Source organism: Myxine glutinosa, chromosome 4 (genome assembly GCF_964187855.1).
Source record: "Myxine glutinosa chromosome 4, kmMyxGlut1.1, whole genome shotgun sequence".
Classification (NCBI taxonomy): domain Eukaryota; kingdom Metazoa; phylum Chordata; class Myxini; order Myxiniformes; family Myxinidae; genus Myxine; species Myxine glutinosa.
In genome coordinates, this window is record NC_136264.1 from 58,295,570 (window position 1) to 58,323,337 (window position 27,768).

General features: G+C 43.6%; 1 protein-coding gene across 29 annotated transcripts in view; it reads left to right on the forward strand.

The window, feature by feature from the left end:
• The first annotated feature begins 5,834 nt into the window (after positions 1-5,834).
• Positions 5,835-27,768, forward strand: part of GIGYF2 (GRB10 interacting GYF protein 2) — a 333,184-nt gene continuing 311,250 nt past the window's right edge. For 20 of the 29 annotated variants that reach the window (XM_078775741.1, XM_078775746.1, XM_078775751.1 and 17 more), the window contains exons 1-2: positions 6,122-6,196; positions 6,935-7,002. In XM_078775741.1, the coding sequence (XP_078631867.1) occupies positions 6,137-6,196; positions 6,935-7,002 (128 nt within the window). In that variant the 5' untranslated portion in view covers positions 6,122-6,136. Of the gene's footprint in view, positions 5,932-6,121; positions 6,197-6,934; positions 7,003-27,768 lie in introns of those variants that run through there. The other 9 variants (XM_078775747.1, XM_078775759.1, XM_078775749.1 and 6 more) reach the window with 1 other exon arrangement.

The following is a 27,768-nucleotide window of genomic DNA, read 5'->3' on the forward strand; positions in this document are numbered from 1 at the left end:
CAGTCCCATGGAATGTGTTCCGTCCATCAGCTGTGTCGACCTTGGCATCTATGTTATCAGCTGAGCATCTGATTGGCAGATTTTTCAACAGTCCTGGAGGCACGTAAACGCCATTGAATTCATTCATATTCTCTTGGACTGTGGTGGCAATCTTTGAAGTGATCTCCTTTACACGTTGATATGAAACACCAACGCCACTCTGGTACAACATGTCTACGTCTCTGCGACTGCGGTGTGCATGATGGCTATGGAGTGAAAGTCCAACCCCTAATGGCGTTTCAGTTGTGAACCTGAAGGTTGAAGTTGAGGACTTTGGCTGATATTGCACCTGCCGATCAGATTTGAACTCCTGGATGATGTGCTGTCCAATAAGTGTACATGTTCCATTTATCTTTTCATTGCGTGATTGTGTTTTGGTGGTGGCTGCTCCCTGGATGATCCATCTTATCATACAGAACAGTTGTTCCGGTATTCCAACTTCAATACTGTCCTTTAGCGACCCCTCAAATTTCCAAGGATTTTGCCTCGCCTGTGTTATTGCATTTCTTATCATCTTTCCACTTTGAAAGAGAATTTTGCTTTGCTTGCATATCCTTTTGTTCAGCAGAAGCTGCCCGAATAGCTGCAGCACCAGCATCACTGGAATGAACTGTTGATAGTTTTCCAGATATGCCTGTGATTTCGACATTATCCAGTTTGTTCTTCAGTTTCTGGTTTAAGTATAGCCTCTTGTTGGGATCAAAACCAGGAATGTTGTGGTTCTGGAAGATATCTTTATACAGAAGGTGCACATCAGGCATGGGGATGAACTCTCCTTCATCAATCCTTTGCTGTATGATGCTTGTAAACCCTACTTCAGCTGCTATGGATTTCAGGTTCTCTTCCTGTTTGGCTTCAAAGGACAACTCACCACCCTTACGATGTGGACGTTGAACATATTTTTCCCAGTTACGAGTGTAACAAAGGTGATGGTACACAATATCTCTAGCAAGTAAATCACCAGAAGTTATCACATCACCTAGGTTTACCTGCCAAGTCTTGTTTCCACTCTTATTGACAATATCTGTGAAATGCGAGCCTCTACTATAACTAGTACAAGGATGGAGAACCTCATTAGTATCTTTCTGGCAAAAGAAACATTTATCTCTGAAGAATGAGTCACTTTTGCTTTGAGATCTTGTAACTGTTGACAAAGTTGTTGCTGAAGTTGACGGTGCTGCTCGGTTTTGAGGATTCGACGGTCGTCCCCTCTTGCGGTTCGTCAGATTTGAAATATTCTTTGATTCACAAGATTTACAAAAGTTCACTTCATCACGTTTGATATGAGCACGATTTGTCACTGCCTTGTAACATTGCTTGTGCCATGTAGCCTTTTTTTCTTTAAGTACTACTGAAGAAACATCACATAGTCTCTTACTAGCTGACGCAAAGCTTAAGTTGCCAAGTTGCACTCTTTTGTGTAAGCTGCTAAGAAATGTTTCATATGAAGCACATTTGAAATTGGCATGAGCAACGTCAACCAAATGTTCAGGAGTTCTCTCTTGGCAGAATACACAAAGTTCGTAACTTGTGCATTGCTTCTTCGAAGGCGGCTCTTCAAACGATGACATAATGCGGCGGTGAAGCTGAAATCCAACTTGTCTATGAATACCTGTAAGATAAAAAAGAATAAAGCAAATGTTCATATTTCTTTCATTATTGTAATTATAGTTATCTATGTGTAGTTTAAGACTGTAGAAATTAGAATACATACAAAATTGCAAAAAACGGCGGCCATTTTGAAATTCAAAATGGCCGCCGAAGACGGCATTGAAAAAAATGGAACCAACTCAGGTCTTGTTGTCAAGGGTATGTAGATGCAAAAAAACATTGGTTCCACTAGTGTAGCAAATTTTGCACTTACATATAATAATTCTACATAACACCATGTACTAAAACGGCTGTCCCGGCACCTCGTCAAGACCCGTCTCAGGTCCCTGTTCCTGCACGGGAATCCGGACGCAGTCCCTGCCTTGGTGGGAAATAGGCCGCAGTCCGCCTCGCTCGCGCACTGCTAGGCCTCACCGGGCGTCTCGCTCACCCCGGCCTCGTGGTTTTCCAGCGGCAAGCCACCCTCGTCCACGCAGAGAACCGCAGTTCTCTGGCCGCAGCTCTTCCTGCTGCCTCTGCATGTCTCCCGATGGCGTCTCTGAACTCGGTCGGTCCGATCGCTTCCTGGAGCCCATCGCCCACGCACAATCGCTCGCAAGGTCCGGAACGTGAACAGGTACAAGAGCGCGAGGGAGAAGAAGCAAGTGAGCAAGAGGTCGTCAAAGGCAATAGGCAAGAGAGAAAATGTCGGTCCGAGAGTTCTTTTATTGACCGTCTCGTGATGTCATCTGTGCCTCTCCACCAATGCCGCAGGCCACCACTACATTGCCCAGCTCTCCACCAATCAGCACGCCACTTCTTGCTCGACCTTCTCTCTGCCAATCAGTGAGTGCCTTCTTACTCCGCCCTGGCCAATCACGGCTCCTCGGGGCGTGTCTTTGGCCTGCTCGACCTCGATGTGTGCTTTCCAATGGTGTAATTAGTGGCAGCGCTCAATGTCCTGGCTTCCTGGTGGTTTTTATTGCTATTTAGTGAGTTAAAATGTGGGCGATTGTGTGGCATGTGTATGTATGTGTGTATGTATGTGTGTATGGATGTATGTATGCATGTATGTGTGTATGTATGTATGTGTGTGTATGTATATGTATGCATGTGTATGTGTGTGTGTGTGACCCCGGTTAGAATAGGTACACCGTATCCCTGCGTGTCGTAAGAGGCGACTAAGAGGGTTGGCGTCAGGAAGGGCATCCGGCCATAAAAACATTGCCTCAAAAAGAGAACCATGACAATTACAATTACATATGGGCGGGGTACACCCCTAAGTTGAGATCGGTTTCTGAGGTTTGGGACATGGAATGTAGGGACAATGACAGGGAGATCAGGAGAAATGGTGGAAGTATTGGTCAGAAGAAGAGTGGACATATGTTGTGTGCAACAGACGAGATGGAAGGGAAGTGGTGTGAGAATGGTAAAGGGTAGGCAGGGACAGAAATACAAGTTTGTGTGGCAAGGATGCCCGGAGGGTGTGAATGGTGTTGGTGTCCTGTTTTCTGAGGAGTTTGTAGACAGTGTGGTGAGTGTGACTAGAGTGAGTGATAGGTTGATGATGGTGAAAATGATGATTGGAAAGCTCTTGGTGAACGTCATCTCGATGGTATATTTCGAGTGCCGTCTCCAAATGTACAAATGACGTACATTTGGTACATCAATTGATTGTGCTCTTCCTCTGGAAGAAACTTGTTATGTGGATTGTCACATTCTTCAAGTTGGCACGGTCCACAGGCAGTAGTACATGGTAGTCCATATCGTCTACAAGAGCAGCGGAGTGTCTTGCAGGCAGTGGAGCAGTTACAATGAATGACCTTCAAGAGACTGGAGCAGTGTTCATTCTTGATTTTGTTTATGCATACATGTACCAAATAATATACTTATTCCTTTTGAGATGAAAATAAATTGTTTGTCAGATTTTTCAGTCCCCCCCCCCCCCCCCCCCTCCCCAATATAAAATAGTCTGTCCCTTGCCATAACCTGTCAAGCTTTGTACAAACCTTTGTCTGTAATGATCACTGAATACTGTGGACTGGAGTCACAGGTGGCAGTAGTGTAGACACATTACACTCTTATCTCCAATTTGAAACACACACTTGGTTCATTAGCTGGTGAGTCGGAGGATGACGATGAATAGCGACTAACTGTGTAAGACAACAAATGCCTAATGGGCTGGTAAACCTGGCTTACTGGATTACCTGATTACTTTGTGCTTATTTAAGTAATTTTGATGATTTCCTGGGTGCCTTAAACCTAAGTATACACACTGAAAATATCTCTCTAGGTTGACTACTATTCGACAGAGCCATTTTAGTGGATCAGGATGTCACCGTGGGATGCCATCTTGGACTTGTCAATAAATAATTAACTGATGGTAATTTTATTGATTCAATTGGATTCCTTGGGCCCTAAAACCTAGGGTTAGACACCAAAACCACCTTTCTAGGTTGAATAATAATTGAGATATGGCCATTTTAAGCTCCCGGCAGCCATCTTGGACGCCATCTTGAAAATGACCCCTTTCCGGAAGTCAGATGTTACTAGAGTTTTAGTATGTTATTTAGCATGCCAAATGGTACCAGAATCCATTGAAAAACCTTTTGTATCAATTGTTTTGGGGTTCAACCATATATTGACCCCTCTACATTGGGAATGTTCTTGGTTCACTCACTTGGAGCACAGTGAGTTATATGTTACGAAACTGATGGTACCATCATAGGACACATATTGATTGTACTTTTGATTACTATTATTTTTGTACTGTTATTCTTGTGTGATCTTAATACAATACTTGTTTGTTTGTAACAATTGGTGTGGCTTCACCATTGATCTTTGACATACAGAATAACACATTTTTCTGCCGTGACTCCTCTCGGGGCTCGGAGGTACACCGTGACCAGGGGGTTGGGGAGGAGCACGTAACAATGTATGTGTTTGTGTGTATGTGTGTATGTGTGTGTGTGTGTGTATGCGTGTGTGTGTGTGTGTGTGTGTGTGTGTGTGTGTGTGTATGTGTGTATGTGTGTATGTATGTATGTGCATATGTATGTGTATGTATGTATGTATGTATGTATGTATGTATGTATGTGTGTGTGTGTAGGTGTATGTATGTATGTATTTATGTATGTATGTATGTATATATGCATGTATGTGTATGTGTTTGTGTGTATGTGTATGTATGTGTGTGTATGTGTGTGTATATGTGTGCATGTATGTGTGTATGTATGTATGTATGTATGTGTGTGTGTGTGTGTGTGTGTGTGTGTGTGTGTGTGTGTGTGTAGGTGTATGTATGTATGTATGTATGTATGTATGTGTGTTTGTGTATGTGTGTGTGTATGTGTGTATGTATGTATGTGCGTATGTATGTGTATGTCTGTGCGTATGTATGTGTATGTCTGTGCGTATGTATGTATGTATGTATGTATGTATGTATGTATGTATGTGTATGTATGTGTGTGTGTGTAGGTGTATGTATGTATGTATGTATGTATGTATATATGCATGTATGTGTATGTGTTTGTGTGTATGTGTATGTATGTGTGTGTATGTGTGTGTATATGTGTGCGTGCATGTGTGTATGTATGTATGTATGTATTTGTGTGTGTGTGTGTGTGTGTGTGTGTGTGTGTGTGTGTGTGTGTGTGTGTGTGTGTGTGTGTGTGTAGGTGTATGTATGTAAGTATGTATGTATGTATGTATGTATGTGTGTTTGTGTATGTGTGTGTGTATGTGTGTATGTATGTATGTGCGTATGTATGTGTATGTCTGTGCGTATGTATGTGTATGTCTGTGCGTATGTATGTATGTATGTATGTGTTTATGTTTGGGGATGTTGGAGTTTGTCAATGTTGGGTTGATTTTAAGTTTTTAAACAGACTAAGACTTTGATCAAAGTTGTCCATGTAATATTTTAAGTGTAAAAACATTTGAAGTGAGCGCTGTTGAGAACTTTATTTATTAAAAAAGAAAATTCTTGCTGGTGTTGCTTGTAATTTTATTAACCTGACGGCTTATTTAACATGTGGGAATCCGAGTGTATTTTATGGAAGTGCGGTGGAATTGAAACGGAATCGAAAGCGTTTCCTACATCAGTTTTGGCCAACGTACCTCTCCCGAGGAAACCCTTCTCGGGGGGATCTGCTCGGACTCGGAGATGGAGCTACTCACCCAGATATATACAAACGAGGAAGAAGAGTCGCAATCACGTGACCCACACAAACTCGCCATCTTGCTCGTGGACAGGTTGAACTCTCCGGTGCTTTTCTATACATCTCCCCCATCGCCCTTCAGGTGTGCCCCACAAGTCAACATTGTCCGTCGTGGCCTCGCAATGTTTTTTTATACCACGAACGCGGCCGACGCGGCTTCATGAACAAGTGACGGTTGAGGCGCGAGTTGTACGTTTTCCGGAGAGGGACGCGAGCTAATGGCTTGGGCCTGCTGCTCGTTCCTAAACGACGGTTGAGAGAGCAGTTTGGTTTCAGCTCCATGGACAATGGCCCAGATGTCTGACCGGGGCCTGTGCCGTCCAGAGCTGAGCAACACTAACTGGAAGGTCCATTTGTGTCGTGATTGTCGTTGAAGGAATTCTTAATGGCGTTTATCGCGATGGTTTCACGTTCATTGGTGTTATTGTTTGTGTTGCTGTCACTAGTTGCGAGTCTTGCTCGAACGTCTCAACCGTTGCTGTATCGCAGCCATCGCTGAGCCGTGCTTACGTACGTTAAGGCCGTACACCCGCCGCCGTAAGCTCGGTAACAGGATGTAGACATGAAAATGTTCTTCTTGCTCGATGCGTACGTAATATATAGACGTTGTGTTTGTCGTGAAGCAAATTTGTATTTGGGGCTCTTTTACCGGTCCATTAACCGGTCTTCCCCATGTACTTTCGATCGAGTCATCGTGTGCGCAAAGGTGATGTACCACTGTCCATTATACGGAGTCTTCCTCTTCCCATAGTTCTTCTTTCTCATCCTATAGGTCTTCTTCTTCCTCTTCATATAGGTCTTCTTCTTCATCCTCCATTGCAAACATTTTCCTTCCACCTCCATTACATCGATCTTCATGCTGCTCGATTTTGTTTGCTGGACAGTTGGTCAGATCTTTTGGGTGTTGCTATTTGCTCTCGATGATTGCTCCTTGAAGTTTAATATCTGCCTTGTTTTATTTATTTGTTTTGCATTTTATTTGTGTCCCTAACTTTGCTGGATGGATGTAAGCAGCTGCTCTGATCATGATGTTGCATTTGTTAATCAAATCCTTTTCTGTTTTTTTTTTTGTTTGTTTTATATAGTTTTATCACCAGTTCTTAAAAAGTGAAATGGCTGCGGAGACTCAGACTCTCAACTTTGGTCCTGAATGGTGAGTGTGCTATGTAGTTTATTTTAAAGCTGTAAAAAAGTTTCCTTTATTTTGTCACACATCAAAAGTTTCCAAAGAAGGAATGACATAAACTATTGTTTACACATTTTATGCAAATTATGAAGGTAGTTGGGTTTTTTCTCGAGTGATTTGACATTTCAAGAGAACTCTGTCAGACAACTTTGTACTACGACTACTCCTACCACCACTACCACCACTACTACCACTACGACCATTTTCCTATATTAAGGGATTGGTTGGCTGATGACCCCTCTCTACTTATTCCTGTCTGAAGCATCATCCCCCATTAACCCCAACAACTGCATGTCTCTCCTGATCGCATCCTTCCGGGTCTTTTGGCCTAACTCTTGGTCTTTTCCACTCGACTACGAAACTAATGATGTTCTTGACACTCATCTTCTCTCTTTCTCACCACATGCCAAACCACCTTGGTCTTCTCTTCTTCAGTCCGATTCGCTTCAAACCTCTTTATTTTGTTCACACGACTCCACTTATCAAGGCTGGTGTTGGCTGAGCCGTTCGGGTGCCGGCTTGGGGTCCTAGGATCCTGGGTATGAATCCCGGTCGATCACTGATTAAAGCCAGGGGGGTTGACTCAGCCTGTCATCCTTCCGAGGTCGGCAAATTGAGTACCAGCTCACTGGTAATTCCCTGTGTGTCGCAAGAGGCGACTAACAGGGTTGGCGGCAGGAAGGGCATCCGGCCATAAAACATTGCTTCAAAAAAGGGACCACGGTGCCCAAAAAAGGCCAACCTTTGTAGGGAAAAATGCCTCTAAAGGCGGTTCTACTCTACATATCCTTCCGTGTTACCCCACACATCCATCTAATCATCCATCGCTGTGTCCTCTATTCTTCTCTCATCTCTTATCATCATTACTGTGGCCACCAAAGGTGGACGGAGGTTATGTTTTCACCACTGTCTGTCTGTTTTGTTTGCCTGTCTGTTTGTTTGTTTGTGAGCAAGATATCTCAAGTTATGGGCAGATTCAGACGAGACTATTAGACAGGTTAGGTGTGATGTGGACAAATTGATTAGATTTTGGTAACGATCCAGATCTGGATACTACAATTGTAATTTTTAAAGTGATTCTTCACCTTTGAGAGTGTAGGGCCAAAATGATATGTAACAACAACAACAACAACATGCATTTTAAGGCCATTTTCCCTGCAAGAGCCGGGGTTAGCCTTCAAAATGATATGTAACATGATATTAAAAAAAGTTGTTTATGAGTTTTGACTAAACTAGGTGGATAAGTTGGTTAGGTGACGAGAACGAGCCCATTCGATTTTGGTTCAGGTCCGGATACCAGATCCGGCCTATCTGTGGGATACAAAATGTAGACTGTTCAGCCTGGCGGAGGTATTTGCTCTACCGAGTGACGTTCTAGTTTACCATGTCTGACAACCACACATCAAAACTGGTGTAATACAGGCTACATATACAGTACTCTACCTTTTACTTCTCTTGGGATATCTCTGTGTGTTGAAATGCCTCTTAACTCACTCCACCTATCCTATGCTACCCTTATCCCAGTCCTTCACAACCGGCATCTAACAAATCTTCCAAGTAACAGAAGCTCTTAACCTTTTCCAGCTTAGCTTCAAATCCATAGCCACACGACCTCCATGTTCTCTGCGTCTTCATTTCCACCCATGCACCTTTTACATCTGAAACTACCAGCCACTATACCCAAACTTTGCTTAACTGCACTTCCCAAGACGCACACTGAATACAATTTGACCCTACCCCTTCAGCACAAGTCACCCAGGGCCATGCCACACTCTCCTTCTTTACCATGAACCATCAATTTAGTGTTATCTAGATTTACCCTCAATTCCTTACACTTCGCCATTTTCCTTCCAAATATGAAATATCTTCTTTGCTTCAAATTTCGTTTTTGTTATCTAGACTAGGTCATCTGCATATAATAATTTCCATGGAAATCCTACCCTCACCACTCTCAGATGCTCTTCTCGTAGAACTAGTACACAGATGGAAGGGGCTGGAAACACTGATCCTGGAAGTAAACCTAGTTTCACTTAAATTGACTATATTCATCCTCTACAAGTTCCTACTGATGTTCTTGGCCTCTTGCATGTTCACATAACTACCCTCACCAATTCCCCTGTTACTCCCTGTCTCCTAACTGCCCATTCCACAACTACCCTTGGTACTCCACATTCGGTTAATGCAATTAAATGATTTTTTTTTAAAATTATGTAAGCCTTTTGCCTGTCTGACTTTTGTTGCGACTGAAACCTTCATTTGTTATGGATCATCATAATATTTTTATTTTTGACTGGGGCCTGTGTAGTCCAAACACCCCAGCCTGGTGTTGGCTTAATGGTTAAGGTGGCTGGCTTGAGATCTCAGGGTCCTGCGTTAAAGCCCCTGTCATGCCGTTGAATTAACACCAGGTGGGTTGACTCAGCTTGTCATCCTTCCGTGGTTGTCAAAATGAGTACCAGCTTACTGGGAAGAATGAGCCATTCCGAGGATCCTGAGTCGGAGTGGGGACCCGTCCAGGATTGTGCCTAATAAATAGCCTAGAAAACTGCTTCGGCAGCACTATGCTTCTGAAGATGCAGAAGATGAGTGGTCTTCTTCTTCTTATGCCTGACCTAGACAATTGATTGTGCTCTATAACTGTTGCTTTCCTCGACTTTGTTGTGGTTTCTTGAAAACCTGATTTGGGTGACGTACATTCCTCAGCTGGCACCTGAAACAATAGCATTGATGTGCGGAAATTTTTACATTAAAAATGGATCATATTGTCGAGAATCCTGCCTTCGTGGTTTTTGTTTTTTGCACGTGTCTTATGTCTTTTTGTAAATTTATGTTTCAGGTCTGCACATGAAACAATGTTTACGCAGTATTTGCTGTCTGATTTAATACATGTACAGTTTCAATGTTTACTTAATACTGTACAAGGAAATTTTACCCATTGCTTTGCCGATGGGTTTAATCAAAAGATGGAACGCTCTACTTCACAACCATTCTGCTCCATTCTCTATATAATTTGCCCGAGATCATCTTCCATCTGGTCGGAAGTCAGCTTACATCACCTTCATCTACCTTCCTTTGTTGTTTATATATGGCATGAGTAAAAATGACCTGCTTTGCGGGCGAGGCTCAGTGTTGTTTGCTTTGGTTTGAACCTTCGCTTAAAATGAGTGAAATGAAGCATTTTGAAAATTTGGAATTGTTCTCACTTGGTGAGACCCTGGTGTTGGCTTAGCGGTTAGGGCGCAGGCTAGGGATCCCAGGATCCTGGTTTCGAATCCCGGTCGATCGCTGAATTAACGCCAGGGGGGTTGACTCAGCCTGTCATCCTTCCGAGGTCGGCAAATTGAGTACCAGCTTCATGGGATGAATGATCACGGTGTGTACCCAAATTTCGAATAGGTACACCGTATCCCTGCGCATCGTAAGAGGCGACCAAGGGTTGGTGTCAGGAAGGGCATCCGACCATAAAAACATTGCCTCAAATAGGGAACCATGATTGTCAATGGCTAACCCCCGCTCTAGCGGGGAAAATGGCCTTAAAACGATCATTCATTCATTCATTCATTCTCACTCAGATTTCAACATCACTATTTTGGTGTTTTACCCTCAACTAACCGTATGCGTTATCAAGTTTGCTTATCATATTATCAATATTATTGATCAATATTTATCGGATGCTTCAGAGAAGGTGGATCAGACTCGGCAACGGTTGCTCGAGTGAGATGTGCATGGAAGAAGTTTCGGGAACTGAGTGGCATGCTGATGAGGAGGAGAGTGTCGCTGAAGCTGAAGGGAAAGGTGTATGCTGCATGTGTGAGAAGTGTTATGATTTATGGGAGCGAGACATGGGTAATGAACGTAGAGCAGCAACGAAGGTTGGAAAGGGTGGAAATGTGAATGGTTCGATGGATGTGCGGAGTATCGTTGAGAGAGAGGAAGACAGATGATGAATTGCGAAAGATGATGGGAATATTGCCGGTGATTGATGCTGTGAAGAGGAACAGGCTGAGATGGTTTGGTCAAGTGTTGAGGAAGGATGAAAGTGACTGGTTGAGAAGAGTGATGGAAATTGATGTAGAAGGAAGTAGAGGACGGGGAAGACCGAGAAAGACTTGGCTAAAGATGGTGGAAGAAGAAATGCGGGCAAGGGGGTTAACAAGGAGAGATGCAGAAAATAGGGCAAAATGGAGAAGATTGTCATGGGGACCGCAAGGCTAACCCCCGCTCCAGCAGGGAAAATGGCCTTAAAATGCATGTTGTTGTTGTTTATTATCGTATAATCAAGTTGTTTAAGTTCCCTTTATATAAGACGATTATATGTATTACTGTCTACCACCAGGCGGCGCTATATGATAAACGTTTACAGAGATAATTGCGATTTCTCCTTCCTCCCTTCCCCCCCCTCCCCCCCCCGTCGGCAACGCGATTTCTCCTTCCTCCCCTCCCCCCCGTCGCAACGCCTCTCCCCTCCCCTCCCGTCACCACCCTTTCCCCCCCCTCCCGTCACCACCCTTTCCCCCCCCCTCCCGTCACCACCCTTTCCCCCCCCCTCCCATCACCACCCTTTCCCCCCCCCCCCCTCCCGACACCACCCTTTCCCCCCACCCTCCCCAGATATGCGACCCCGATATAAACCATACTTGTGGGTACTCTTTAGACAACATGCAAAATTTGGCTCTATTTGGTTCAGTATTTTATTTTCGTTTTTGAAGCATATAGACAAATAAACAAAAACAAATACAGTATATAAATTCACTTTTCTAGTAAAGATGAAATCGCCAATACAAGGATGGAACATTTTCTTTGCCCTTGCGATTTATATATGTGCATCCTGACTTGCTGCTCACTAGATTGTCGAATGGATACAATGCTTAACAGGCCATGCTATATATTATATGTGCATAATTAAGAAACAGTGGTGTGATACAAGTAGAGAATCGTAAACAAATAATAATAACTAGCCGAAACCCGTGGAACATCCACGGAAGGGAGGATGTGGTGTAAGGATAGAGTGTACCATTATGGATGGCATAGGGGATTTGCTTGTCCGAGTAAGAGTTAGGAAGAAAGATGAGAATGAAGAGTGCGTATATGAACAACGTATTTATTGCAATCAACTTAAATGACAACGCTACGATATACTTTTGAAAATATCACGTACTGTCTCGAAGTCAATGCCATCCTTTTATCTCTTCGTATACAACTCGCTGATTTCTACCTTATCGTGAACAGGGTAAAGCCTACTTTGATAATCATGAACGGTGGCAGATGCAGGAGTTGGTGAAACGAAAGGGGGGGGAAGGGGGGGAGGGCTGATCATGACCTACCCGACGCCTCATGACCTATCCGACGCCACATGGCCTACGCCATTTGTTGAGATCATGGCCACAACGGAAACGCAACTGGATAGGTAGGGCCTAGGCCTACGCCTACGTCTACGTTTCGTCACTCGGCGAAGTACACTTTGTTTTAAGCTTTCAGAAGCTGAAGCCTTGTTATTTATTGCTTTATATGATACTGATGGGCTGCTGATCGGTTTCACTTCGTTGTTATCACAGTATATGGAAGAAATTATGGTAAACCCACCTGATGAGGTTAGCGAACACCGCGATCGATGACACCGGCACAAATGGCGGAATGCATGCTCTGGATTGTCCACTCAGTGGACGGCTTGCTGTCGCCGTCGACTGTCCAATCAGCGGACGGCTTGCTGCGCCTTCGCCCAGCAGACGCCAATACGATGGCGTCGTAAGATGGCGTCGTATCGGCCATTAATCGGATGCTTTTGGGCCCCAATGTCGGCTAATTCAGATTTTTCGAGTATGGCTGTACGTGATAAACAAAGAGCGCGGTTCGTAGATCGTAAATCCATTAGTGCCGTGGGCATCGGGTCACTGGGTGCGGCGTAAAAGGGATAACAACGTCGAGTCCTTACGCTATTATTATATAGATGATCATTTTATTTACATAACCCCTTTTGTCCATGGATACAAGGCACTGAACGAAAGAGAGGGGAGATGGGTGAGGGGTTGGTGATGAAAGAGCAAATGGAGGAGCTGCATGTGATGGGCTCGATCTACAAACTGCCTTTGATTCTGGATTTTTGGCATTTGACAACCTCCAGAGATTGTGCATTGTGGTTTTATCTTTGAAGATTGCTTGTTGGTCCACGTGTTGGAAAGTATTGCCTCCTATTCTTTTTGTCCACAACCGGTAACGATATTTGAAGGATGCAAAGTGCAGGTGGTGCATTAGTTCTTTCCACCACTGCGTGCGAAGTTTTGTGATTCTGACAGGAGATATCTCAGTGCTATGTTAGTCAAGATGGCAGAATATGTTGCCAGTGCTGTGAAACGTGCACTGCTGGAGGTGAGGGTTGGGATGACTGACTGGAGATGAGGGTTGGGATGACTGACTGGAGATGAGGGTTGGGATGACTGACTGGAGATGAGGGTTGGGATGACTGACTGGAGATGAGGGTTGGGATGACTGACTGGAGATGAGGGATGGGGTGACTGACTGGAGATGAGGGTTGGGCCGGGGTGACTGGCTGGAGATGAGGGATGGGGTGACTGACTGGAGATGAGGGTTGGGATGACTGACTGGAGATGAGGGTTGGGGTGACTGACTGGAGATGAGGGTTGGGGTGACTGACTGGAGATGAGGGTTGGGGTGACTGACTGGAGATGAGGGTTGGGGTGACTAACTGGAGATGAGGGTTGGGGTGACTGACTGGAGATGAGGATCGGGGTGACTGACTGGAGATGAGGGATGGGGTGACTGACTGGAGATGAGGGTTGGGATGACTGGAGATGAGGGTTGGGATGACTGACTGGAGATGAGGGTTGGGATGACTGACTGGAGATGAGGGTTGGGATGACTGACTGGAGATGAGGGTTGGGATGACTGACTGGAGATGAGGGTTGGGATGACTGACTGGAGATGAGGGTTGGGATGACTGACTGGAGATGAGGTTTGGGATGACTGACTGGAGATGAGGTTTGGGATGACTGACTGGAGATGAGGTTTGGGATGGCTTGCTGGAGATGAGGTTTGGGGTGACTGACTGGAGATGAGGTTTGGGGTGACTGACTGGAGATGAGGGATGGGTGACTGACTGGACATGAGGGTTGGGGTGACTGGAGATGAGGGTTGGGATGACTGACTGGAGATGAGGGTTGGGATGACTGACTGGAGATGAGGTTTGGGATGACTGACGAGATGAGGTTTGGGGTGACTGACTGGAGATGAGGGATGGGGTGACTGATTGGAGATGAGGTTTGGGATGACTGACTGGAGATGAGGTTTGGGATGGCTTGCTGGAGATGAGGATTGGGGTGACTGACTGGAGATGAGGGATGGGGTGACTGACTGGAGATGAGGGTTGGGATGACTGACTGGAGATGAGGGTTGGGATGACTGACTGGAGATGAGGTTTGGGATGGCTTGCTGGAGGTGAGAGTTGGGTGCACCATTACGATCCTGAGAGTAAGAGATAGAGAACCCCCCACCCTCCTCCGCAAGGGAGAAAAAGAAGAGGAGGCATTAATTTTCAACCCACCTCATACATATGATGTATGCATGAAAGAGCACGTTTTATAAAGGGCAGAACTTTGTTGTTCCTTTCCTGAGTTTTCTTTTAGAAGCCTGCTGCCTGGGGTCCGTCGGTATCGATTTTTTCCGATATCACTATATCGGTGAGCTCATAGCGGTATATATCGGTATCAAAAAAAAAAAAAAAAAAAAAAAATATTACAAGCAGGTTGCAAAAATACGTAATGGTCAAATGGTCCAGTACTTGTTCATATATGGCGTATACATCATTGACACTGTAATCCATTGCACACATCATGCGCTCGATCTTTACAAATGACGGCAATTGTACAATAGAGAATTTGGTTGATAAAGACTAAAAAGGGGTGTTCAGTTTTGTCCTTCGTTTGAATTATTCTTGAAGGATAATTTATAAAGACAAAATACAATTGTCGATTCCATTAACTTCATTAAGCATTAATCGTAGGTAGCAGGCAAGTGCTCGGCTAGATAGCTCAGTAAATATTATAGCTCAATAAAAAGCTAGCTGTGCCCGATATTGGCACATGATGCCACGTACAGTATTCAATATCTATCAGCAATTGGCACAGACAGGCACATAACGCCAGTTTTTTTGAGATATACTGCTCACAGACAAACAAACAGACAAGCAAACGGGGATGAAATATGGCAGAGGTGCTGTAAAATTTAAATATCCTGACAAAATATTTGTCAGCATGTGAAAAGTATTGTAGGATGTTGGTTGATGATTATAATTGATTGGGACATTGTGCAAGGAAAACTAAAACCCTTTTAAAATCAATGTAATATACAGTGAAACTTTGACTTACGAGTGCACCAACTTACGAGTTTTCCGAGATACGAGCCGTCGCTCGGGCGGTTTTTTGCTTTGTGATGCGAGCCGAGATCTGAGTTACGAGCTTACGCCACCCGCCACCAGGTGGGCCAACGAGCGTTCAGGTCACGTGGTTATCTTGCCGTGCAAGCATCTCTGCCGTATATCGCTGCTGCTTTGTTTTCGCATGTTGGTTATTTTGGAAAATTTCTTAGTTTTAACCATGGGTCCTAAGAAATTGAGTGCCAAGGGCAGTGCTGAGAAGAAGAAGAAGATGATGTGCTTGGATATAAAACACGCAATCGTCGAAAAACATGAGCGAGGTGTGCGTGTTGTCGACTTGGCGAGGCAGTACGATCGTAGTACTTCTACGATATGTACGATTTTGAAACAGAAGGAGTCGTTAAAGGCTATAACGCCAGCCAAGGGCGTTACGATTATTTCAAAGCTCCGGACCTCTGTCCATGAAGAGATGGAGAAGTTGTTGTTTGTGTGGTTGACGGAGAAGCAGCTCGCAGGAGATACCGTGACCGAGAGCATCATGTGTGAGAAGGCACGAGACATTTATGGGGATTTGGTGCAGCAGACGGCGGGAACATCAACGGACGAGGCATCGGAAGAGTCATTCAAAGCCAGTCGGGGATGGTTTGATAATTTTAAGAAGAGGACCGGCATTCACTCCGTCGTCAGGCATGGTGAGGCAGCAAGCTCGGATGTGAAGGCAGCTGAAGATTTCATTATAACTTTTGCCGAACTGATAGAAGCCGAACGATACATCCCCCAGCAAATCTTCAACTGTGACGAGACAGGGCTCTTCTGGAAAAAGATGCCGAGGAGGACGTATATAACGGCAGAGGAGAAGAGCATGCCAGGCCACAACTTGTTCAGAGTGCCGGCGATAGCTCGCCTTCTCTTTGTGGAAGACACGGTGAGATCCTTAACATCCAACAACTAATGGGACGCAAACGGGGCGCCCAGTTTAGCGGTACACACATTGATGAATCACCCTGCCTGTGAAACACCGACATGACAGGTTATAGCTGGGTCGGGATTCAAACCCAGGCTGGACAGTTTAGAGTCAAGTGTGCGTACCTCCAGTCCAGGCCATCCTGCCAACTTGTATGCTGCATACAGGTGAAATATAAAGCGCGAGATATTTTTATATATATTGTATATTTCAAAAAAAATTGGTGTGGTTTTTGGGGGGCTGGAACGGATTAATAGCATTTCAATTCATTTTAATGGGGAAATTTAATTTGCGAAACGAGCAAATTGAGTTACGAGCTCGGTCACAGAACGAATTAAACTCATAAGTCAAGGTTTCACTGTATATATTTTTAGCAAAGTTAAATGCATTGACAGTGATGCAAAGTCCAGGGACCAGAATGTGTGTGTCTAAGTAAAGTACATGGACTCCAATCTTGCCAATTTATTCTTCTGTTCTCAAGTCAATGACTGCTGTATAATAGTAAGACAACCAGTATTTTTCTTGAGGACAACCTTCAATAAGTGATCGAGGTTAAAAGCTGTTCAATAATCGAATTTGTGCAAGAAAGACAAAAAGTTGCCTTCAATGGATACCTCATGGTAACTGAATTTTAAGCTTAACTACAGCGAACTCGATGACACACAATCGCAAATCACAATTTTTCCCTCCTAAATCGAAATTGAAAGATTGCAAAAAGTTTCACCAGGAATGATCCAATATCAAATTTTGAGTTAATTTTTTTTCCATTTTGACCCCTTTGGTCCCAAGTCCCCACTCCCTTGGGACATGCACCAGGGTTCAAATCCAAAATAACGTTACATATTTCATGTGCCCCTAATGCTGATTGCATCTACAAAGATGAATTTAAAAAAACTAGTGTACCCGTTCCCTTCAGGAGCGAGACGAAGGGTCATTCTTCTCTGGGATATATAGATTACAGTAGATCTAGGGTCGGGCCTCAAGAACATTATGGGTGTGTTTATTTACCAAGTTTATTGTAGAGTGTTCGCCAAGTGGTTTAAGCATTCGAGTAAGCACTCCATTCAAAACCGTAAATAAGGAACGGCAGGCTTGGCAAGCGCTAGCTAGCTAGCTGCTTAGTAACTGAATATACTCCGGGTTTTCTCCCTTTCAGTTTAGTGTTAAACAGCAGGAGCGACTGCTTCAAAAGTCAATTATACGTGCTTGTCGTTTATATTTTTACTTCTGGTAGGGGTTGCTCCATGAAACGGCACAATAAGCTATTTATACGTTAACACGGCGTTTGTTCAAGGAGGAGAAACCCCTTTCAGAGAGGGGATATTATTAGGTTTACTCTCCATGAAATGGAGAGTAACCTATTATTACTGCTAGAGTTTTTCTTATTATTCTTCCGCCCTATTTTGCACCTCCGAAAACTTCATAATTAAAGTTCTCAGCAACCGCTGGTCGGATTGACAGGAAATTTTCATCAAATGATCGTCTTGGCTCCTAGAATTTTTTAATGCTAATTATGACGTCATAGGTCACGTGGTATGGGCGCCATCTGGCAAAACACATTCAACTTTGCCCCTCTGTATCTCCGAAACGGCTCAATGGAAAAATTTGACGAATGGCTCATTCTAAAGAACTCTTCAATGGGAACAAAAGACATGTGTATCGAGTATATTAAAAATGCTAACGTTAAGAGGTTAGAATTCATCAAACAAAAAATTTTCTCCCCCGAAAATGGGATTTTTTCCCCAGATGCTATTAAAAAAACTCAGAATGATTTTTTTTTTCGAAGTCATACGTCACATGGTTCGGCCGCCATCTTGTTTTTCATGAAAAAACACAAAAAACCCTTTTTCTCCGTAACGGCTGAACGGATCGAGCCCAAACTTGGCATGCATATTCGCATACCCATGACGAACAAAAAAGTCAGCGAGCACGACGTTATCCGACACATGGTTTCAGAGTTATGACGTTTTAAAGCTCAAACTAGAAATGGTATCACCTCCATAATTTGTGGAGATATCGAGTGGAAGCTTTACAAAAATGTTCCTCATGGGGGGGATGTTTCAATGTTACTTGAGACGTTTTGAAAAGTCACATGGTTTGGCCGCAATAAATAATGGAAGTTAAATTTTAAAAAGCTTGTAACTCTTGAACCACTGCATGGATCGACTTGAATTTTTAATGCAATGTAGCTCTCTTCAAGCAAAAGAAGTCTGCAAAATTTCAAGATGATTGGATGTACGGTCTCGAAGCTATAAGTCTTTATTGTTGAAAGAAGAAGAAACCTACCGTTTGTCCTTCCAGAACGTGATCACGATAACGCGATCTCCCGCGGTCATTTGAACCTCAAATAAAATTCCAATTGCAGATTTCTCAATAGATGAGGTCTATTAACAGACGAATGAAACAGATTTGCTCAAATTCTGACTTTTTTAAAATCGATTGCATTTCACCCAAAGTTTGAGGTACTAAAGAAGAATAACGCATCCTTTTGTCCCCCAGGACGTGGTCACGATAACGCGATCTCCCGCGGTCATTTGAACCTCAAATAAAATTCCAATTGCAGATTTCTCAATAGATGAGGTCTATTAACAGACGAATGAAACAGATTTGCTCAAATTCTGACTTTTTTTAACATGATCGTATTCGACATAAAGTTGTGAGCTACTAAAGAAGAAGAAGAATCGTTTAGCTTCTCAGATAAAATAAATAATTCTGTCTCTGCAATTTCAGGTTAAGTTTCTTTTTAAAATGGCTTTTTCTGCAATCAGTGCATGGATTGACATGTGTGGATGTGGATGTGTGTGTGGGTGTGGTGGGGTGGGGGGGGGGGGGGGGGGGGTCTGGGGATGTGTGTATGTGTGTGTGTGTTTGTGTGTGTATGCATGTGGGGATGTGTTTGTGTGTGGATGTGCATGTGTGTGGATGTGTGTGGGGGGGTGGGGGGGGGGGGGGGTGGATATGGGTGTGGGGTGGGGGGGGGTGCGTGTGGATGAAGGGGGGTTGGGTGTGTGTGTGTGTGTGTATGGAGGGGGGGGTGCGTGTGGGGGGATGGGGAATGTGTGTGTGTGTGGATGTCGATGTGTGTGTGTGTGTGTGTGTGTGTGTGTGTGTGTGTGGATGTCTGTGTGTGTGTGTGGGTGGGGTGGGGGGGGGGGGGGAGTGGATATATGTGTGTGTGGGTGGGGTGGGGGGGGGGGGGAGTGGATATATGTGTGTGTGTGTGTGTGTGGGGGGGGGGGGGAGTTGGGGTGTGCATATGGAGGGGGGCAGATGTGTGTGTGTGGAGGTGGGGTGTGTGTGTGTGTGGGGGGGGGGGGGGGAGTTGGGGTGTGCATATGGAGGGGGGGGGCAGATGTGTGTGTGTGGAGGTGGGGTGTGTGTGTGTGTGTGTGGTGGGGGGAGGGTGTGTGTGTGTGTGTGTGTGTGTGTGTGTGTGTGTGTGTGTGTGTGTGTGTGTGTGTGTGTGAGGGGGGGGGTGGTCTGGGGATGTGTGTAAGTGTGGAGGGGTGTGTGTGTGTGTGTGTGTGACGGGGGTGGGGGTTTGGGGTATGTGTGCTTGTGTTTGGGTGTGTGGGTGTGGGGGGGGGGGGTGGATATGTGTTGTGTATGTTTGGGGGGGGGGGGTTGGGGTGTGCGTGTGGAGGCGGGGGGGGGGGTGGGGAGGGGGGGTTGGGTGTGCGTGTGGAGGTGGAGGTGGGGGGGGGGGGGGTTGGATGTGTGTGTGTGTGTGTATGCGTGGAGGGGGTGTGTGTGTGTGTGTGTGTGTGTGGGGGGGGGGAGGGGGTGTGGGGGGGGGGGTGTTTGGAGGGGTGTGCGTGTGGGGGGAGTGGTGTGGGTGGGGGTAGGGGGGATGTGTGTGTGTGTGTGTGTGTGTGTGTGTGTGTGTGTGTGTGTGTGTGTGTGTGTGTGTGTGTGTGTGTGTGTGTGTGTGTGTGTGTTTGTTTGTTTGTTTGTTTGTGTGTGTGTCAGTCAGGGTTGTATCCAAGGGGGTTGTGTCAAAGCATGTCCAATGAAAGTGGGGTTGTATCAAAAGTGGGGTTGCAGCAAAAGTGGGGTTGTATCACAAGTGGGGTTGTATCAAAAGTGGGTTGTATCAAAAGTGGGGTTGTATCAAAAGTGGGTGCGAGTAAACCGGTCATCACTGCCAGCAGTTTTAAAGTGGCAGTTCTAGTTAGTATTAATATTGTTTTGTAATAATATTAATATTATGCTATTATATTGGCATTGTTATTAGAAGAACTTAACACGATAAAGCTATCTTAACACGGATATACACCTCAACATGCAACCCCATTGGGCGAGAAAACCCCCTTGGGGAGGGGGCAAATTATTTCGCTGCATCCTTCATTGTGTGACCCTTCGTCCTCCTGTCAAGTTTGAGATTGGATAAGTAACGACCGAATGTATTGCGGTCATAAATTGTCAGACAAATAGACAGACGGACACCAAATTGCATATTTGAGAACATGATGTTTAAAAATGTGCTTGTGATTGCATTTTTTGGTATTCGTCCTTTTGACCCCGCACCAAAAATAGTACTTCTCTTGCATCTTCGTGCCATGTGGTGATCATAACTACTAAGTTTGGGGAATTTCTGCACAACTGTTTAAGAGGACATAGATTGAGGGATGCACGGATGGACAGACTATATCCCTAAATGTTGGAGGTCAAGGTCATATGGTGGCCCGAAAAGAATATAGCCATCGTTATATCGCGGGGAGGTTTCCCATGTTAGCAAAGGGAGGCTTACCGGTGGCGATCGCTTTGCGATCACAGATATCTCGTTGTTATCATTATTAGTCCTCTACCCAGAGAGGACTCTAGGTTTGCTCTCCTTCTATCTGTCTGTCTGTCCCACCTGTGGTTTTCTGCACTTATTTCCATACCCTTTAACATAATAAACTGAAACTTGGTACATGGTTTTATACAGAAATAGTTTGAGTTTTGGAGCATTTCACCAGTTTTTCATGGAATTTTCCCCTTTTTGTTTGGAACGAATTTTCAATTCTACATTTGTTGAATACTGTTCACACCTAAATGTATTACCAGTCCAGTCAATCTATGGTTTGACCTCAAATAAATTGCAAAACAATGAATGGCAGTTTGCTGTAACTAACCCTCCTAAATAACATTAACACATCAAAAATGTAGATAAATATCTATCTTGGGCAAAATAGATAATTGCATAAATCCAAGAGACCACCCAGTGCGATCGTTATCTGCTAATATGGCTGTTTAATACTATGTTTTGGGAATAATTGTTCAAATTATACCAAGGGGAAAAATTCACTTGTATTTTCACATTCCTGTTTTTGTTAATGTCTCGGACATCTAAATATCCAGGATCACTGCTATTGCTAAAAGTGGATTACTAGAGAGTTTATAGAACAGTTGCTGCTGTTATTGCTAAAAGTTACTCCACAAATGTCCATTTACAACGCAAGCGTTTTTTGTATCCCCCCCCCAAAAAAAAACGTGCATGTATGAATCCGATGTGAATGATCTGTCTCTATTTATATATATATATACAGACTTGGCATTTAATATGGAATATTTTTTTTGTGGGGGTGAACTTACTTTTCAAGATGACTTAGAACCAAAAGTTAATTGGAATTATGTTGAAATTATCCTAGATTTTGTTAATGTGACCTTTAAAAGAAACAAAAACCACATTTGACATTTCGAAACAAATAAATTGATCCTTGAAAGTGATGTAAACTGATATCGAACTCAATTCACGGACAGTACTGTGTTAAACTTCTGTACGTTTTCCAGAAGTATCTCTTTATTTTGCACATTAGCCAAATTTTTTTTCAACAAAAACAAAAGTTAAATTATGACTGGGATTACGGACAGTAAAATTACAGTTCAGTACTTCGTGTAACCCCCCACGAGCATTCAGGGGAGCACGTACACGTCTTGGCATGCTGTTCACGAGATTTGCCAAGGTTTGGACAGGAATCGCTTGCCATGCAGTTACAATAGTCTGCTGCAATTCACGCACAGAGGCAGGCTGCTGGTCCAAGTTGTCGATTTGACGCGTTAATTCTGCCCACAAGTTCTCTATCGGATTCATATCCGGGGACATGGCAGGCCACTCCATATGCTCTACACCATGGTCAGCAAGAAAGTGTTGGATCATGCGAGCACGATGAGGCCGTGCATTGTCATCTTGGAAGACAAAGTTTCCTCGAAAGGCTGCACGAGCAAATGGAAGCAATGTTTCTTCCAGAATGACCCTGTACTTGAACTGGTTCAGGTTTCCATTCAGAACAACCAGGTCAGTTTTGCCCCCTGCATGAAAAGCAGCCCAATCGGTCACACCACCACCTCCAGCTTGGACTCTTGGCACTATAAAATCTTCGTTGTGGGCTTCATGCACTTGTCTGCGCACTCGGACGCGGCCATCTTGAAGATAGACCAGAAATCTAGACTCGTCACTGAAGGTCACGTGATTCCAGTGTCCTGGCTGCCATTGACGGTGCTCTCTGGCCCACTGCAATCGGCACTGGCTGTGTTGTCTGGTCAGGCGTGGCTTTCTCAGGGGACGCCTGGCACGATAGCCTGCTTGAACCAGTCGTTGGTTGACTCGCCTTCTGGATACAGGCACATTTGTCAGTTGCTGCTACTCAGCCCTAAGCCGATTAGCTGATTTGGTACGGCCATTGCAGACTAACCGGTGCAGCTGGCGATCATCTCTCCTTGTGGTTCTGCGTGGACGTCCTGGCCTTAGTATTGGAGTAGGGACACCCCTCTGAGCATTTCGTTTCAGGATCTTTGACACCTGACCTTGAGTGATGCCATACTGCCGAGCAATAGCAAGCTGTTTCATGCCAGAATTTCGTAAAGCCACCACTCAATGACAAACAGCATTGTCAAGTTGACGGACCATCTCCAGAGGAAGCGGCAATAACTTTTGTAGACGTGCAGCAGTTGTTTTCCACTAATACAGAACGCAACAACCCTTATATACCCGATTGTGAAGCCAATCGTCAAATATACCTGTCCTTACATTTTGTGACGCCACCTGTGATATAATCCTGTTATTGACTTCTTGCTGCGAAAGACAATCAGTGACATGGTTCTTTCAACAAAGACATCACTGAAGGGTAAAAGAAACTCACCAGATTGATGTACTGAGTTCAGAAAGTAAACCCGTCAAGAAAAAAAAAATTCCATATTAAATGCCAAGTCTGTATATGGTTTGACTATGCTACCGAGGGAAGACCAAAGAGGTTAAAGTTCTGTGTGTCCAATTTCCTCCCTCATCTGTGCTTTCCTTGGAATGCAAGGATGAATTTGTGCAGCTGACGCCCTGTACTTACCACGTGCAACTGAGCATTCTTGTTCCATGCTTTTTGCATGTGCAACTTTGTATATCACAATCAGTTTTGCATTTACATTTGATGATCCATCTTAGAAATTCTGGAGCTTTTGGCAAATCCGTTGTTTGTGGCTCATCTATGTTTGTGGCTATATTTCACTCGAAGCTATCCACACAGATTTCTCCATCCACTGCTACATTTGGAAATACACATGGAAAGGAGATAACAGGCAGCTACTGCCGATGTGTGGGGAGGGAAGGGGCTCCTAACGCAATGCACCCGAACCCTTACCAAGACGCCATCTAAATAAACAAGTGAGAGCCTTCTCACCAGCAGAGATGATGTCATTCTGAGAATCTTCACTGGAGAACACCTCAGCTTACTTCTTGAAACCAGACTCGCTTCTTACTTTACAGAGAGCCACTCACTTCCCAAAGCCAAACTGGTGTGACGTGGTGTCGCATCCAGCAATTTCATGCATGGATGGCAACCAGTTACATATCTCTGAACCCAACACATTCTGCAGCGAGGTAATGTTCCAAATCAGTAACTTATTTTTGCTCTGTCTTCCTTCTGACCTGAAGAATAGGGCAAATGATCTGGGATCAGCAGGGAAGCACTGTAGCATTAAGAAATCCGTGTCTTCTCCTATGACAGTAGTGGCACATTTAGAAGCAGAATCTACCGCTGTCTCAATCAGTAGGTCGGCAATGCTTTCTGTATGGATTGTTGTACACCCATTTATTTTCGGCTTCTCACTCAGCAAGAAGATGAAATTATGCTTGTTTGTAACTGTTGGCCAATAAATGTTCTTTCTTTGTCTCGATTGGCATGCCTCCAACAAGGTCCACTTGGGCACCTACAACACAATTTGATCGCTGAATATGTGTGGTATCTTTTGTAAATAGCCCTGCGTCCATTGTGTCCATCAAAAACAAAGGTGGGGCTGCTGTATTTACGATGCATGTAATCAACATAGCTGTTGTAAACTAGTCACAACTGTTGCATCATGCTTCCATGGCAGTCGTTGAACAAGTGAGCCACCATGAGCACATAACACATTCCATCGTTGTGTGGTGCGGAAATCTCAATCCCTCGTTCCACGTTCCAAATTGCATCAGTAAGTAATGGCTTATCAAAGAAGTACATTTGAATCAAACAGATGATGGATGGCTGCAGAGCTCAAAGTTGATTATTTCTTCCTCACTATGAAACATTTTCCAGTAACATTGCCTGCAATCGTTCACAAATGCTGAAAGAACTGGATACACATGGAGTGACTCATCATCACCTTTTGCATAAAACCTTTTGGCTCATTGAGACTACCTGCTTCTTTTTCTTGAATTTGTAGTTCAGAAAATTGTTCCCAAGATGGTTTTAAGAATGTTACCAACTTCGTTTGTTTTAAGAGCAGTCACAGTGTCATCAGCTGTAACACCGGTGACAATGATTTGGCATACAAGTCATGGCCGGCAGCAGCAAAATATGGCAACATTTCTTGGAGTGACTATAGATGAAGACTGTCCGTTCTCCTTTGATAAACTTGCGGAGCAGACCAACCATTTCTATATACTGCATCCATGAACCTGTAGTTGGGTGACTGACTGGCCATTGTAGTTTTTTGTTCCTTCAGTTTTTGATTGACTGCAGAATTCTGCAAAAATTTTAGCAGCCCTAAGCTTGTCATATAGTTGGAATGTATTCTGGAGGTCTGCTGGAATACCAGCATGTGAGGAACATCTTTATTACTTGCAAAATCGAAGATTTTTCAAGTATATTGGTCGGTTGCATTTATTACCTGGCCAAATTTTTTTTAATGGCGTAGCCCATCGGGCAAAGCCGTCTAGAACAGTGTTTTTCCGTCCGTCCGTCCATATGTATGTATGTATGTATGTATGTATGTATGTATGTATGTATGTCCCCTCAAACGTATACCAATCAGAGCTAGGATGTGGTCATATGACAGGGTGATGTGATTACGTCTGATGTTATTACGGCGTGCAACGGCTGACTCTCCACACACCGCCATTTTGATTTATATGCCGTTCATGCCAAACATATCGTCGAACCTGTTATATATCACAATCGCCATGCTCTACCTTGACGTTTTTCATTCAGTGTGAAACACAAACAAACCGATTGTTAAAATGACCATCAAATATCGAAAGCATTGGCATTAAGTCTCTTGCAACAAAACAGTATGTATAGGCCTTAGGCATTATGCCTCATCTTTGGATCGCTTCAAAACAAATTAAGCCCAGGTTTCTTAATTCAGCAGTGTATCGTTTCAGTAGTATCGTTTTTGTAATAATAATAATAATATAGTAAATATAACCATCACACTTTAATCCCAATGTCATGAATACAAAGTTAATGGATTGAAGCGGTGTATGGTTCATGAATCAGTGATAAGCGGTGTTCGGCACTAATATTAATAATCGCAGAAGTAAGGAATTAGCCTCGGTCTTTTATGGTAATATCATTTTCGAAATATAACGTTAATATTACAGTAAATCTAATCGTAACACTAATCCCTTCATTGTGATTGCAAACGTACGGGAAGTTAAAATATATAATCTTCTACATATTAAAGTTGCGGCAGTTTTGTGTCCGTCACGGCATTACGACGGCTGACTCTACCGACTGACATTTTTATTTACTTGTCGGCCAACACCCGCTCACCACGGGAGCTGCAGAAAGGGTCATTCCTCTTTGGGATATATAGATTACAGTCGATCTATGGTCGGGTCTGAAGAACATTGGGTGTGTTCATTTAACAAGTTTCTTGTGGAGAGATTGCCAAGTGGTTTAAGGATTTGAGCAAGCACTCCATTCAAAACCGTTAAGGAACGGCTAGCTTAGCAAGCGCTAGCTAGCTGCTTGGTAAATGAGCACACCTCCAACCCTTGTGTGGTATATAGATTACAGTAGATCTTCGCTCATTTCTTCAAGTAAAACTTACCTCATGGATATTGGGATTCCTCCAAATTTCTTTGTTTAATGTTATAAGCAGCATTAGCGACTTAAAAAAGCTAATCATATGTGTTTGTGGTTTATAATATTTTACAAGCCCAGCTGCACCGCTGTTCAACCAGCAACTATTTTTGAGGTCAACATAGGCCAAAGGTCAACCACTTCATTCTATAATCCTCAATTTTCATCCGATTGATTTGAAATTTGAATAGGATTTTCATAATAGCTTACTGAAACGAACCACCAACTATTTTTGAGGTCAGCATAGGCCAAAAGGTCAACTTAGGCCGAATTTCTATAATTGTCAATTTACATACGATTTACTTAAACTTTTAAGACGATTTGCATATCAGGTCATTGAATTCAACCACTAATTATTTTTGAGATCAAAAGGATGCTCTACTGAGTGCCATGCTACTTTGTTCTGTTTTGCCAAGTGTCACTCACTCTATGAGTGATTTTTGTATTCTGTCTGTCTGTTTGTCTGTTTGTTACTTGCGAATATCGAAGATTTTTCAAGTATATTGATTGGTCTTGTGCGTTATTTTGTCTGTCTGTTTGTCTGTTTGTCTATGTCCATCGTCTACAGGTCACAATTTTCAACCGATCTTCACGAAACATCACCAAAGGGTAGAGTTTGTCATAAGCAAGGAAGCTTATTGCTTTTGGGGTCAAAAGGTCAATAGGTCAACATAGACAGTCAAATTTCTAAAATCCTCAATTTTCATCCAATTGACTTGAAATTTGAAGAGGATTTGCATATCTGGTCACTGAATTCATCCACCAAGTATTTTTGAGGTCAACATAGGCCAAAAGGTCAACATAGGCCGAATTTCTAAAATTGTCAATTTACATCCGATTTACTTAGACTTTTAAGACTATTTGCATATCTGGTCACTGAATTCATTCAAGTATTTTTGAAGTCAACATAGGCGAGGATTTTTGAGGTCAACAACTCCATTTATATACATTTTTTACCGCATACATGTGAAGCAAAAAGCGGAGTTGAGGAATTGATTCACTTCGTCTGTCTTTCGATCTGTCTGTCTATAAACGTCGGTTTATGATCGAGGAAGTACTTA